Here is a 16078-nt window from a genome sequence, read left to right on the forward strand (position 1 = left end):
ATTTAGAGTTAATGCTGCTGAAAATTCCATGGCAGAGTTTGTGATATTTAGGCAGGGAGCTCTCGAAAATGTATTCATTGGAAAACAGAAACTCAGCAAGTGATAATTAACTTTACCTATCCCGATGGCTTCAAAAGTGAATCTCATGTACTGCTTCCTCAGTGTTGTTGTTACACTACTAGTGTCATGTGTTTATGTTGGCTGTGAAATATTGACCTAGGTTATTCTATAATTCTCTGGGTCTGCATCTTATCTGAGACACCGAGTTAGGGTTAGCTAGCTGGACACTATCACCAATGCTGTCGCCATTAGGGATGAGTGATGCTAACCTAGACGCTCACCTGAGTTGATAACATTACTTTAGCATAGGCCTGGACAATAATATCAATATCTATCAATATATATCGCGATATAAATTTTTTCCAATAAAGGTGATATGATTTTTAAACACATTTCCGATATTTCGATATACATTAAAACATTTGTCACTCACTGACGTACAGGGCGCAGGAGTCAGTTTGTTGTATTCAAGCCGAGGAGAATGAGCAGAACACAATTAGCTACGTGCGTGATGACGTACACCACAGGCACGCAGCCAGTGCTCGGCAGTGTTAGGCTAAGCTCCAACACGGCAAGTTTTAGCTATAAAATGAGTACCCCTGACCGCAATACAAATGCGACTGAGCGAGCTTCCACAAGTGAAGAGAAAGAAGACGAAATAGTCGATAAGAGAAGAAAGACTAATTCAGTGGTATGGAAGTGGTTTGGCTATCTAAGCTCTGATAAACCAGGTTTCAGTGCGCTGCAAAATGTTCCGGAGAGTGGTGCCGACTAGCAGCGGGAACACATCAAATCTGTTCCACCATCTGAAGCAGTTCCACCCGATAGAATATTCTGAGAGTCAGAAGATGAGGCATCATAAAGGTTTGAGCCAACCTGTTTCTGAAATATCACCGCGACCCAAATCCTCATCACCAGCTGTTTCAAAAGAGAAACCGATGCAGCAAACGCGGATCGCTGCATTCATGCCTCAGGACAAACAGTCTAAACGATATAAAGACATTACTAAGGCTGTCACAAACTTTTTGGCTAAGGACATGATGCCGTTTAGTACGGTAGAAAATGTGGGCTTCAGGAAAATGATGTCCGTCATCGACCCCAGATACGAGCTCCCTGGCCGGAAATATTTTTCCCGCACAGCCATACCTACACTTTACGGTGAAGTTAGGGAAAGGATGCAGAAGCAACTGAAGTCAGGGTCATATTTTGCGACCACAGCTGACCTGTGGTCAAGCCAAACCTTGGAACCATACTTGAGTCTGACGGTCCACTTTATTGACCAAGATTGGAAGCTTGTCAGTTTATGCCTCCAGACGGTTTACTTTCCCGAGGATCACACGGGCGAAGCAATTCCAGCCAGACCTACGGACGCGCTCGCCTCCTGGGGACTCAGCGAGGAGCGCCAGGTCTGCATCACCACAGATAGTGGGACCAATATCATCAAAGCCGCTGAGTTGAACAGATGGAGAAGGCTACAATGATTCGGGCACCGACTGAACTCCGCTATTGGTAAGTTATACACAGTTAATATACATTTGAGTATTATGTGAAGTTATTTTGCTTATGCCATGAGGATATATTACTACAATCGCAATCAATTGCAGTAACAAATAGGCGATATGCTTAACACAAAATAGGCCTAACCTAAATGTAGCTTATCAGTGCTTGTATGTTTTTGATAGCTATTTTTATATTCTTTATATTTGTTTATAGTATGTTTATATTCACACAATTTTATGCTTGCTATGTGGTTGTTGCATGTCATGTCATAAGAAGTTCATTGAGCATGTGTTATAATGTGCATTTGATTTGATAATTAAAACACTTGAGTTGAGGTGCTCTGTGTTGTGTAGGCTATGATTTCATTCCCCCAGTTTAAGTGACTGAATAGGCTATTAATTTATTCTTTAATTAAGACATACATATTTGTATGGATTTATACATACAGCAGTTATATTAATAAGATTCAAAGCTGTTTTACTGGCATTGAAACAGATGTTTACTTTGCCAAATCAGGTGTGAAATAAAAACAACAAAAAGTACATAAGCAGAAGAATTGTGATTTTGCTGTAAGAATAATATAAATAAATCAAATTTTGTAGTTAAAATACAAATGAGAACTATATATTGCAATATTTTTTTCTCTCTCTGTGTACAGAGAAAGTTCACCAAGACAAATGAGTGGACAGAGCAGTTGGGGTCTGTAAAAAGGTGGCGGCTGCCTTCTCCTACTCCTGGAAAAAGAAACGGGACCTTACAGCTGCTCAGGAGGAGTATCACTTGCCACAGCACAAGCTCATCAGTGAAACCCCAACAAGATGGGGCTCCCGTCAACAAATGGTGAGGCGGGTTCTGGAGCAGAAAAGGGCCATCACAGATGTCCTCTCAAAAGACAAGAAGACCAGGTCACTGGTTCCTTCTTGGCAAGATGTGGACGTTTTAGAGTCTATAGATGCAGCTCTAAGCCCGCTCCTTGAATTCACCGATGCCTTGTCCAGTGAGTCCTATGTCAGTGTGTCATTCCTAAAACCAGTGATGCATCTCTTCAACACCTCCATCTTGAAGGAAGCAGAGGATGACACAGACCTCACCAGGACCATAAAGACAACAGTGATGGGATACCTGAATGAAAAGTATGATGACCCAGCCACGGATGATCTACTTGACATGGCATGCCTCGTTGACCCAAGATTCAAGCTTCAGTACACTCAGGAGGAGAAGAGAGAATACATCAAAGAGAAAGCTGTGTTGGAGATGCTGAAGGGAGAAAGAGCTGTTGTGGTAAGGGAAGAGGAGTCCAGAGAAGAAGCCATGGGAGATGCTTCTGCAGCAGTGACACCAGCCAAGAAAACAAAGCGGTCTCTGGCTAGCTTTTTTTTCAAACCGGTCCACCAGTACCAACACAGAAGGCTTGAGTGTACAGCAGGCAGTTGAGAGGGAGCTCAGCAATTACCTTCTGTCTCCAGATGCTGACAATGACTCACATCCTCTGGATTGGTGGAAAGTCTCTCATAAGCACTTCCCCAGAGTAATTCAAGCCACAAGCTCCCCCTCTGAGAGGGTTTTTAGTACAGGTGGCAATATTGTCACATGTAAAAGGGCATCTTTGAAGCCAGATAATGTAGACCAGCTTGTATTTCTTTCCAGAAACCTCTAGAGCCTGTCATAGGGTGTCATCAACCCCCAACAATGTCCCTGCCCAGCAACATGTGTAGTTATTGCTCACACTTTTTCTGTTTTCTTCAGCAACTCTGAGCATTTTTCATATTTTTTTTTTATCCTGGCTGAAGCACTATAATTTCAGTCTATAAGGATAAAATAACCAGCCTATGTTGTAGTTTAAAGTGAAAGATATTAATATCGACAAAGGTGAGAGTTTTATGTTTATGTTACGGAACGGGACTGGAGGCGGATGCAGGTGCAGGTCACACTATTTATTATTTAAACAAGAAACAAATAAACAGACAAACAAACACAGGGAGCGTGGTCTCTACTGACTATACACACTCTGGTCCTTTAGCTACAACCGCTAGCATGCTACACCTTTGCATATACCGTTACACTTCCTTGACGAACCAAACCAACTATAATACTGCGCCCAAAATGCGGAAGCAGCAGGTCGCCATGAGCGCCGCCGAAGAGGCCAGGATTTGGGCGCTCCTCCGTTCGTCCCTGGAGATGAGCAAACAGCTCGAAGAGGAAATGGCTCAGTGTAAAGCCGAGCTGCGCGCCGCGTCGTCCCTCGCGCCATATACCCCGTCCCCGCCGCCGAGGAGCGACGCCTTGCAACACAGCCAGCAAAGTAGCCTGAGCATCTGGGGCTTTCCACTGCAGGGGAGGTACACCTTGCTGCGCAGTCCAGAGGTGAAGGCTGGCCCAGAAATTTTTTTTGGGGGGGCAATGAGGACAGCAGAGCTCCAGCCTGAGGCCTACGGGGAGGTCTCAGCTGTGGAGCTCCCACCTGAGGTCAACATGGCGACCTCAGAAGGACAGGCAGAGGAAGCTGTCCTGCTGTCCAGCCCAGCCGAGGAGGCTGTCCCGCTGCCCTGCACAGCCGAGGAGGCCGCCCTGCCGCCCAGCCCAGCTGAGGAGGACGTCCCGCTACCCTGCACGGCTGAGGAAGCTGTCCTGCTGTCCAGCCCAGCGGAGGAGGCCGCCCCGCTGCCCTGCACGGCCGAGGAAGCTGTCCTGCTGCCCAGCCCAGCTGAGGAGGCCGTCCCGCTACCCTGCACGGCCGAGGAAGCTGTCCTGCTGCCCAGTCCAGCTGAGGAGGCCGTCCCGCTGCCCTGCACGTCCGAGGAGGCCGTCCCGCTGCCCTGCACGCCCGAGGAGGCCGTGCCGCTGCCCAGCCCGGCCGAGGAGGCCGTCCCGCTGCCCAGCCCGGCCGAGGAGGCCGTCCCGCTGCCCAGCCCGGCCGAGGAGGCCGTCCCGCTGCCCCGCCGGGCCGAGGAGGCCGCCCAGCCCTCCAGTGCCGCCGAGGGTGGCACCCAGAGTTCCAGAGCTGCCGGGGGTGGTGCCCAGCATCCCAGGGGCGGTGTCCTGTGTCCCAGCGCCTCCAGGGGCGGTGCTCTGACTTTCAACCCCTGTTACGCCACGGCCAGCAGAGGGCACTGCGGTACGGCCGCTGACTGGTCATGTGACTCTTTTGTTTTCGTCTCCAACCCCCCCCCCCCCCCCCCCCCCCCCCGTGTGACTGCGCACATCGCGCAGTATTACAGTTGGTTCAGTTCGTCAAGTGAGGGAAGTATCCGGATATATGCTAATGTGTAGCATGCTAGCGGTCGTAGCTAGGGGACCAGAGTGAGTATAGTCCGTAGAGACCGCGCTCCCTGTGTTTGTTTCTGTTTGTTTGTTTCTTGTTCAAATAATAAAGACGGTGACCTGCACCTGCATCCGCCTCCAGTCTCGTTCCGTGACAGTTTATTTGACGGTGATTTCACATTTCTTGTTTGTATGAAGGTTAAATTCAAATAAAAGGTGAACGTTCATTTATTTGTGCCATTTTTATTTCTAAATTTCTATATAGTTTTATAGGAGGAGAAGTTTACAGAAGTTTGAAGGTACAGACATCTGTTGTGGGCGTCCTTGGCAGTTTTTCTGAGGATTTATATTGTTCATATTGATATCGGAATTATATCGTATTGACTGAAATTGAGAAATATATTGTGATATACATTTTGGCCATATCGTCCAGCCCTACTTTAGCATACAACTGGCGGTAATGTTAGACATTCCCATTACCTTTTTGAAAGTTAACAGTAGGGTAGCATTACAGCTGTTCACCATGTTATAATACAGAGAGTGGGTTAATGTTACTTATATTTAGCAAATGTTTTGGACAAGGCAAGCTGTAGTAATTAGCATTAGAATGATGAGTCGTGTTGCTTCCCCTCTGCACCCTAATCCTTGCATCCAATGAAACAGTTTGCATTATTAGTTTACTGAAACCAAAATGTTTTCTCATTTTGACTTGCTTTCTTTCCTCTCATGCTTTCTTTCTATCTCATGGGCTTGTGTGTTTCTAATGTTTCTGGGTATCACATCTATTGATTGTAGATTAGGTAATAACCCAGTAAACAAATTGTACTATATGACCATGAAATGGCCAGCAAAAATAGACCTTTGTGAGCTTTATTGTCCTTGTATGGTTTAACAGTTTCTGAAAGTTAATCAGGTAATATGTATGAACCCTTTCTCACCCTTAATGATGGGACCTGCCGTTAGTAAGGTTTGAGTGCCATCTAGTGAATGGATATTAATAAATATTTACTTATTTCAATGAAATTTTTAAACAACATTATTGCATTGTACCGTTTGGTTTGTTTTCGTTTGTTATTTTAAGCCATATTTATTTATTTTTTAAATAACTGCAAGTTTTTTAAGTTACATTGTCTTTAGTGCCGTTACGATTACGATGTGGTGGTGCCATTTTATATATTTTGGACTGTAGTTTTTTTTTTATTTCTGTGCTTCACCTGGAATAACCTGCAGCGTGTAACTTTGAATCAACGCTTCAGCTCGGCTGCATGTGTGGATTGTGTGTGAGGATTGTACGACTTTGTGCTCCGGAGTTTCACTCACTCTGGCCTTGCGAGTGTGCACTCACCGACCATGGCGCTAAGGTACACTACACGCCAGCTATTGAATCTAAAACAGAACTGTTATTGCCTAGCCAAAGACACTTACAATCTCTGTCGAGATGCTGGTCTGCTACGTCCTAAGCGATATATCCATCGGGGCTTGAGGCGTAGTCTTGCTGTCTCGTCCTTTCCTAACATCTTTGTCCCTATCTGTCGCCGTAAGACCAACAAACTGCTCCATACCGGTGTTGATCACAGCAATTTAATATCGGTTCCCCGCGTGGAGATTAAACCACTGTCGTCTCCGCTTCAGAGCCAAGCTTATGCCGCATTATTCAATGCGCGGTCTGTGAATAACAAAGCGCTGCTTTTGTCGGATTTTATTACGGATAAAAAGCTGGACTTGTTGTTTTTAACTGAAACCTGACATAAAGAAAATGATGGGCTCCTGTTTAACCAGATCACTCCAGTGGGTTTTGGAGTTTTAGATCTCCCGTGGCTATCTGGCAGAGGCGGAGGCATTATTGTGGTTTACAACCTGAAGTTCAACACAAGCGCTTTGTCCGTTCCCCAGTTTTCATCATTTGAATGCCTGGTCTTGAGTATTTCCTCCTGTATCCACCATCATCGCTACAGTCTATAAACCACCTAAGACTAAGACACATGCAGCTTTTATGTTAGAATTTGCGGACTTCCTATCGATGTTGAGTATGAAGTTTGACAGAATTGTAATTGTGGGAGACTTCAACATTCATGTGGACTGTAGTGACTCTGTGGCGGCTAAGGAATTTCTGTCGCTAATTAATTGTTTTAACTTCACACAGTTTGTAAGTGACCTGACTCATAACAAGGGTCATACTCTGGATCTTGTGATTGCTAATGGCTCATTTGTATCGCAGTTTTCATCTACTGACATTGGACTGTCTGATCATTCAGCTGTCTTTTTAAACCTCGAACTGTATCATTCAAGTGAGCCTACCTTGCGAACAGTAACCTTCCGGAAGTGGAAGTCTATCGATCACACAGCTTTCTCCAATTCTGTGGTTTCCATCCTAAGCGATCTTCATCCCTCATCACCGGAGGAGAAAGTTCTGCAGCTAAATTCCACTCTTGCTGCTAATCTTGACACTTTTGCTCCTCTAAGGTCACGTAAGGTCACATTCACCTGCTCTGCCCCCTGGTATAATGACAATCTGCACTCTAGAAAGGCTGTATGTCGGAAAATGGAGCGAAAATGGCACCGTACTGGACTGAATGTCTACTATCAAGCGTGGAAGGATCTTCTGGGGGATTATCATGCACTACTGGAGACTGAAAGATCCTCTTACTTCTCTCAGACTATTGTAAACAATCAGAATAATCCCAGACACTTGTTCCAAACCATAAACAGATTGTTTAAAGTTAATGCTACCACCACTTTGCCTGTTTCTCAGCAGCTCTGTGATTCTTTTTTTTTTTTTTTTTTTTTTTACAGTTTTTTAATTCTAAGATTGTTAATGTTCGGAAAGAAATTACTGTTAACCCTGACTGTGCCACTTCTCTCCTTTGTCCATCTGGGTTCACTGGTGCTTCTTTCACTCATTTCTCACTGCTTAATTCTGAGGCTCTCACAAGGGAGGTATCCAGCATGAAATCTACCACTTGCTTGCTGGATCCAATTCCTACGAATTTATTCAAATTGTGCTTCGCTGTGTGGTGCCCTACTATCCTCAGCATTATAAATTAATCACTGGAGCCTGGGGTCGTTCCAGCAGTACTAAAGACTGCTGCTGTTACACCTGTACCAAAGAGAGAAAATGTTTCTGTGGATGATTTTAACTATTTTTGTCCCATCTCAAATCTTCCGTTTTTGTCAAAAATACTTGAGCGTGTTGTTGCCTCTCAACCAATAACCTCTTTGAACCCGTTCAGTCAGGTTTTCGGAAATTTCACAGCACTGAAACGGCGTTGGTCAAAGTCACCAATGACTTGTTGATGACCTCTGATTCTGGAGCTACCTCACTTCTTATTCTTCTTGACCTTAGAGCCGCCTTCGATACTGTGGATCATGGTCTTTTACTTACCCGCCTTGAAAGTGTTTTTGGTGTGTCCGGGACAGTTTTAAACTGGTTTAAATCCTATTTTACTGACCATTCCCAGTTTATTTCTATGTGTGGCTTTAGGTCTGACACTTGCTCGGTGCTCACTGGTGTTCCTCAGGGTTCAGTTCTAGGCCCTCTACTCTTCAATATTTATCTATCTCCACTTGGGCATCTGCTGTGATCGCTTGGCCTCCATTATCACTTTTATGCTGATGATACCCAAATCTACATTCACTCTAAATCTGGTGAAAACATTGATGCTTGTTATCTTTCTGACTGTATTTCTGAGATAAACACATGGATGAACAATAACTTTCTGTGCCTGAACAGCGGGAAAACTGAGGTTATGCTTATAGGTTCCCGTCATCAAATTTGCAAAGCGGCTCCACTGTCTCTGTTTGTTGATGGCTCTGTTTTAGAGACCCAAAGTAAGATGAGGAACCTTGGTGTAATTTTTGACCCCAGCCTCACTTTTGATTTTTTTGTTCAGGGCACTGTGAAGACATCCTTTTTTCATCTCAGAAACATAGCCAGACTACACCCAATGCTAAACTTATCTGTCTCTGAAAAGTTGATTAATTCATTTGTTGTCACACGGCAGGATTACTGTAATGCCGTTTTAGCCAGAGTTTCTAAAACCGCAATAAACAAACTGCAAAACTCTGCCGCCCGGATCCTGACGGGAACTAGGAAATGTGACCATATTACTCCTGTTTTGAAGTCCTTACACTGGCTCCCGGTCAGGTTCCGTGTCGATTTCAAGATCATGATGTTGACATACAAGGCATTACATGGATTGGCTCCGCAATACTTATCTGGTTTATTAATCCCTTACACCCCAAATCGCAGACTGCGCTCCTCACAGTGTAATCTGTTAACTGTTCCACAAACACTCCTAAAATCTATGGGTGACAGGGCTTTTTCTGTCTATGCTCCTTCACTTTGGAACTCTCTTCCTCCTGAACTCAGGGAAGCCCAGACTTTTGGCATTTTTAAAGCTCTTCTCAAGACACACTTTTTTAAACTTGCATTCGACTGTTGATGTCTTTTTAGATTGTTTTATAATTATTTTTATTATCAATGTTGTTGTTTTTGTTCTTATTAACTTTTATTTGTTTTATTTTTCTGTGGACTGTGATTTTATGTACAGCACTTTGAGAAGCTGCTTTAAAGGCGCTTTACAAGCTTTAAGTTTATTATTATTATTATTATTATTATTATTATTATTATTATTATGTATTAATATTTATCTCTTCTTTGCTTGCTTTCCAATGCCTGTATCTCCAAAAATTATTTAAATTTGGCCTAGCTTCTATTTTTTCTGTAAATAACCGTAATTAAGAAGTCTTTGAATAGTTTGGGGACACATAAGACCTTAAGACTGAGTCTTAAAAACTTAGCATTAGGGATCATTCTATGTTACACACACCAGTGACTATATATGAGTGGATAACATTTACATGAACATATATTTCATGCTATGCATGCAAATAGACGACAAATTCTCCAGCAACAAGCCTCCTCTGAACTTTCATTCTGCATTTCTATCATAACCAGAATTAACTTTGTTCCACTCTTTTTATGCTGAAATGTGCACCCACATTTCAGCTCTTATGTGGGTGCCCATGATCCTGTCACCAGTTCACCGGTTGTCCTTCCTTGGGCCTCTTTTAGTAGGTACTAACCATTGCATACCGGGAACACCCCTAAAGAGCTGCCGTTTTGGAGATGCTTTGACCCAGTCATCTACGCATCACAATTTGATCCTTGTCAAAGTTGCACAGACCCTTATGCTTGCTCATTTTTTCCTCTTACAGTCAGTAACTGGCACATCAAATTAACTTAATCTGTAATCTAGACTGATCAAGTTGCTCAAGTTGTCTGATTTGAAAGCTCATCGCAAGCTTTCACTAGGAACAATTTATGTTTTGCAAATTGGTTATCTGTTATTGCAACATCAGAGTATTTAATAAAGCCCTAGATTTATCTTAAAATATGTTTGTTCATGTTAAACAGTGTCTAATCCAGTGTCTAAACTCACTGCAGTAAATCCACTTAAAGTTATCACTTACACACAAGTGTACAGAGTAACCAAAAACTTGTTTTGCTTATTCTTACAAGTCCAAAATACAGTCACATGCATATACTTGTCTGTTCTCTGTTTTGCATGCATTGCATTGAATGTTTGCTCTGAAATTTACTCCAAAAACCTTTTCTGTCTACTTTCAGCCTTTTTCCCTGTTTTATATTTCTGCAGCTTTTACAATCTTCCCATTTATGGGAAGCATACAAATGAAGAAGAACGAAAATGATATACAGTGAATTCAAGGATGTGGAAATTAACAGGAAGCTTTTTGAAAAGTAAAATCATTTTAGCACATATTTGTAAATAGCCCCTCCATTGTGAACTCAAACCTCATTCACCCATTCACTCCTTAAAAGATTAAGTTTTACATAATCAGGCTCGAGGAGTAACAGCAAATACAGGTAACAGCGGTACATAATCAGGATACAAAAAACTGGTATCTGTAATCCGTTACAGTTACTTAAAAAAAAGTTATCAGATTACAGGTACATTTTGTAAAAAAAATGGGAATACTATCAGGATTACAATTTTTTTCATTTAAAACCAAAGAAAGTGATCTTTTGACAATATAGACAGTTGCTTGATTAAAGTTCTGGTTCTCTCTTGCCAGTGGCTCACATGAGCAATCTCTTGGTGTGTGCATAAATAAATATTGTGCAAAGTTAATTTGCACAATAAAATTAACACAAATTGTTCTCTGGAATGCTTTTGTTAGGGTGACCATGTGTCCTCTTTTTCTCAGACATATCCTCTTTTTTGGACCTTAAAAACATGTCTGGCTGGGATTTCTAAATTTGAGAAAATGTCTGGGATTCAGCTTTGGTTTCATTATGTTGTGTTAATGATCTAATACTGCAACATGTATGTGCATATTTGCATTACTTTAATCCCTCTCTGTAATTCCCGCCTTTTCACACACCAATTGATCGATTATAAAAGGCTTGCAGTAACTATTCGCCAAATTCCTGCTTCTCAACCATTAGCCTACTCCCAGCAAACGCGTGAAGGTGAAGCATTGTTGTGTACAGCATCAAAAGGTTGCTTGACAGTAGCAGCAAATGAAGCTGTCCTGAGTCGAAACAATGCTCATGGCTATATAAGGTCATTTTTAATTTCATGTTATCACATTGCACCATATTACATGGTCATTCAAATGTGTAAATGATGGCAGAAGTTACACACATCTGATATTTTATTTTGTTTTATTCTATGGATATTGCAAAAAATGTAGAAAAAATGTAATGCTTGGACAGTGTAAAACCAATTGCATATATATATATATATATATATATATATATATATATATATATATATATATATATATGTGTGTGTATATGTATGTATGTATGTATGTATGTGTGTGTGTGTGTGTGTGTGTGTGTGTGTGTGTGTGTGTGTGCTAACAGTGTGTCGTTTTCCATGTATTAAAGTCTGCATCCATAGTAACACCCCCCCAAAAAAGGTGTCATCTTTTTGGAAAACCAGAATATGGTCACCCTAACTTTTGTGATGTAATGTTACCCTCAGCAGGGACAGTGATATTTTATGTGTTTTTTATTAAAACAAATACAAACATTTTAAGCAACATGTTTTGAAGCTCTAAATAAACATATTTTAGATCATACTTCTTTCTTCTTGATTTTATTTATATATGTGGCCTTGAAGAAATACAAAAAATAATCAGATTACATTACTTTCATATTGTGACACTTGGATTAGGCTACTGATTAATTTTTTTATGAAGTAATTTGTAACTGTAATGAAATACATTTTTAAAGAAACCTCCCTAACCCTGTACATAATACAAATACAACATAATACATGCCAAATACACTGAATAGAATTTGTACTGATAAGAACAATATAATAGTAGAATGTTAGCATTTAATTTGAATGTAATATTGTACATTCTTTGTTGTTGTTGTTAACCTTTTTGCAAGTGCAACCCATCTTTAAGGATGACAAAAAAGAATGTTTTGCCCTCCCACCCCCACCCCGCGAAAAACCCGCCCAATGTTGCAGACTACCCACTCATTGGGATGGTTGGACTTTGATAGAGGATGAGGCAGTCCAGTCGTAGCTCTGTAGGGCTGAGGAAAAGACACAAACTATCCTTGACCATGAGTCTGACTCTATACTTGTTCTTCTGCTATATCAGCGCTGGAAAACTGATAATCTCAGAGATGGGTCGATGCTAAGCTCTCAGTATTCAGCGTGCACAGATATCCAGAAATCATCCAGTGGCGTCTCTGTGAACCTATGTTTACAATCATTTAAAATAGCCTAAAAGTTTTCCGCGACCCCAGGTAAAGAACCGTTGATCTAAAGTAATCTTTGTGTGTAGGTAATGTAGTACAGTGTAATAATTAGATTCATGCAATGAAATACATCCTATATGTGTGTAAAAATTAAAGTCTCTGAAAAGACAATTTCACTGTGAATCTTTAATAAAGACAAAAACAAAAAAAAAACAATTCTGATAAATACTGGGACATTTTTTCTCATTATAACCCTATACAACTGTCGACAAAACAAATTAAACCAAACAATGTAATCCATTTGATTTAATAACATAAAGGTTGAACACCATTTACTATAGGCTTCACTGTGTGAAATTATGTGTGAAAATATATATTTGCAACAATTAGACAGCTTTTTTCCAGTGTGAATTCCAGTGTACAGTGGGCACAATATTTGTTCATCTATCTTTTTAGATATATGGAAATTATACTCGGTTATAAATGAAGCTTTGGTGACAATAATTGAATATACACATTTATACACATGTGCATTTCTGTACATGTTTAGACAATGATATTTTGTTATCTTAGAAGTTATATAGCAATATAGCAAAGTGAGTAATAATGATTAAAGATCTTATAGATAATGGAGATGTTCACATAATTTACACAAGAGGGAGACAAATGATGATGTTCGATGCCACTTTCACTTAATTGCTTTTTAGTCCATCATCTCAGGCCAGCTGCATGATTTTTCAACTGATTTTTGCAACAGAACTGTACTCTTTGAAGACACACAACTGCAGCATATGCTCTATGTTCAACCAGCCCTACATTCTAGCATCTTTTTAAATGCTTTCCTGAAGCTGTCATCCAGAAAAGCATAGAGGAATGGGTTTAGGCAGGAGTTTGCGTAACTCAAACTGGTGATGAAGTAAGAAATACCAATGACAAGTGGTGTGGTGCCCAGATCTGTGGTAAGAGCTACAATGGTGCTGAGATGGAATGGAGTCCAGCAGAACAAACACACGGCCAGTACGATGAACACCATGATGGTCACTTTCTTTTTGGCTTTGTCCAGTGCCTTGCCATTAGTGTTGAGTCTCATGTTCCGCAGTTTGTACAGCATCATTGTGTAGAGTATGCAAATGGTGGAGACGGGAATGGCAAAGCCCAGTATGAGTGTATAAATCCGGCTCGCTTTGAACCATAAACCTTCTGGGCTGGGAAAACTTAGCACACAACTTTTTCGCTCAGTGTCGTCTGGGCTGATGTAGACTCCTCCAAACATTGTAAAGGGGACCACGATTAGAATCACTAGTAACCAAACGCACAGGCTGACAATTTTGGCTGCCCTATATGTGCGATACGGCATGCGTTTTGAGCGCACTGTGGCCAGAACTACCAGGTATCGGTCAATGCTCATAACAGTGAGAAAATATATGCTAGAGAAAATATTATAATGGTCAATGCTTAAAATGATTTTGCAAAGCACTTCACCAAAGGGCCAATAGTGCAAGAGATGCTCAGCAATGTTAATGGGCAAAACTAACGTGAAGAGATCATCGGCAATTGCCAAATTCAGAATAAACATGTTAGTGACTGTCTTCATTTTAGGCGCCTTCAGTATAACATAGATAACTGCTGTATTGCCGGTTAATCCCACTGCACATATCACAGAGTAAATAACCGGGAGAACTACGTACAAATCTGCGTAAAAGAAGTAGTCAGCCGGTGGTGTGCAGTTTAAATCGGACCGGTTGGGGTAATTGTAGTAATGAAAGTACATGCTGAAGTTGCATTGTGAGTTAGTCTTGATAGGGTTTGAAATGTTCTCCATATTGTGAAAATTGTGTCTCCAGGTTTAGTGCTCTATTTCATAAAAGTCACGCAGTTCCTTCATGGGGTTGGTTATCAGTTGCTTATCTGTTGCTTCTGGCATCACGAGACCTGAAACGGGAAAATTATCCTCACAATATGTCTGTCGCACGCACACACACACACACACACACACACACACAGGTAACTGCTGTATCTCCGGTTAATCCCACTGCACATATCACGGAGTAAATAACCGGCAGAACAACGTACAGATCTGCGTAAAAGAAGTAGTCCGCCGGTGGTTTACAGTTTAAATCGGTTGGGGGAATTGTAGTAATACTGCATGCTGAAGTTGCATTGTGAGTTTGTCTTGATGGGGTTTGAAATATTCTCCATATTGCGAAAATCGTGTCTCCAGGTTTAGTGCTTTGTTTCACAAAAAGTCATGCAGTTCCTTCCTGGGGTTGGTTATGTTGCTTATATATAATATAGCGTATATAAACACACAGCCTCCAATCAGTTTATTTAACTATAGAGTACACCCACACGCGCGCGATTTAGATTTTCTAAAATAGCTGATAAAGTATCAATCTGGGTACATAAATGTGTGCGTGATTAATACAATAAATAAATAAATAAAATTAAATGTGCATTTCTTACCGATGAGGGGAGACTTTCTTCGTGCGCACTCTCCGTGATCTCCAGCCAAGAAGCACGTTGTTCGCTTCCCAGCAACTGGAAGAATGAAGTGCGATTGCGTTACGTCACTGCCTCTGATGCGGCGAGTTTTTCAGTCTTACGGATGCTTTTTGTGAAGTCCGCCTTTTTTCCCCTTTTCTTTACTTTTCTTTAATTTTCTTTTCTTTTCTTTTCTTTTCTTTCTTTCTTTCTTTTTTTTTTTATAAGAAAAATAGCTCCTTTTGAATCAGGAATACTACATGTTACACCTTATCTGTTATATAATGTTATATAACGTATGCGTTTAAAAGTACTAAAGTAATGAAGGATTAGTACCACTATTTATTTCTTTTATTCTAAGAAATACCAAACCGAGATAATGTATGAGCTTGGTGAGACTCATCAAATTGGTCAGGTAAGATTTCAACAAGCAGTTTTAAAACAGATAGAGATTTCAGATCATTTTAGAGTAATGATGGATTTATAAGTACAGTAGCAGCAAAAATACAGAAATCTGCAAAAATTGCAAGGGGATTGGGATGGTGTTCAGTTCAGTATGTGCGTGTGTATGTGTACGTGTGTGCATGTGTCAGACCAGTCGATGAGTATTGAGGAGTTTGATGGCTTGGGGGAAGAAGCTGTTACACATTCTGGCCGTGAGGACCCGGTTGCTCCTGTACCTTTTTCCAGACAGTAGGAGGAGTTTGTGTGAGGGGTGTGTGGGGTCATCCACAATGCTGGTGGCTTTGCGGATGCAGTGTGTGGTGTAAATGTCAATGATGGAGGTAAGAGAGATCCCGATGATCTCATCTGTCCTTACTATCCACTGCAGGGTCTTGTGATCCGATACGATGCAATTTCCAAACCAGGCAATGATGCAGCTCAGGATGCTCTCAGTGGTTCTTCTGTAGAATGTGGTGAGGATGAGGGGTGGGAGATGGGTTTTTTTCAATCTCTGTAGAAAGTAGAAATGCTGCTGGTCTTTCTTGGTTATGGAGTTGGTGTTGAGGGACCAGGTGAGGTTCTCCACCA

At 41.4% G+C, this 16078-nt stretch overlaps 1 protein-coding gene across 2 annotated transcripts; it reads right to left on the bottom strand.

Moving 5' to 3' along the window:
* Positions 1-12374: 12374 nt before the first annotated feature.
* Positions 12375-15106, bottom strand: npbwr2b (neuropeptides B/W receptor 2b). 2 transcript variants are annotated; one of them, XM_017486540.3, is made up of 2 exons: positions 15029-15106; positions 12375-14497 (listed from the first exon to the last, which is right to left on the bottom strand). In XM_017486540.3, the coding sequence occupies exon 2, from the start codon at positions 14385-14387 to the stop codon at positions 13368-13370; it is 1020 nt and encodes a 339-aa protein (XP_017342029.1). In that variant the 5' UTR covers positions 14388-14497; positions 15029-15106; the 3' UTR covers positions 12375-13367. The 2 variants fall into 2 exon arrangements, with proteins under 2 accessions (XP_017342029.1, XP_017342030.1); XM_017486541.3 differs by having other exon boundaries at positions 12375-14528; positions 15029-15092.
* Between the last annotated feature and the right edge of the window lie 972 nt (positions 15107-16078).

This window comes from Ictalurus punctatus, chromosome 15 (genome assembly GCF_001660625.3).
Source record: "Ictalurus punctatus breed USDA103 chromosome 15, Coco_2.0, whole genome shotgun sequence".
Lineage (NCBI taxonomy): Eukaryota > Metazoa > Chordata > Actinopteri > Siluriformes > Ictaluridae > Ictalurus > Ictalurus punctatus.

Coding starts and splice junctions, on each gene's coding strand:
- npbwr2b (XM_017486540.3), bottom strand. CDS start 14,387: ATGGAGAACATTTCAAACCCTATCAAGACTAACTCACAATGCAACTTC.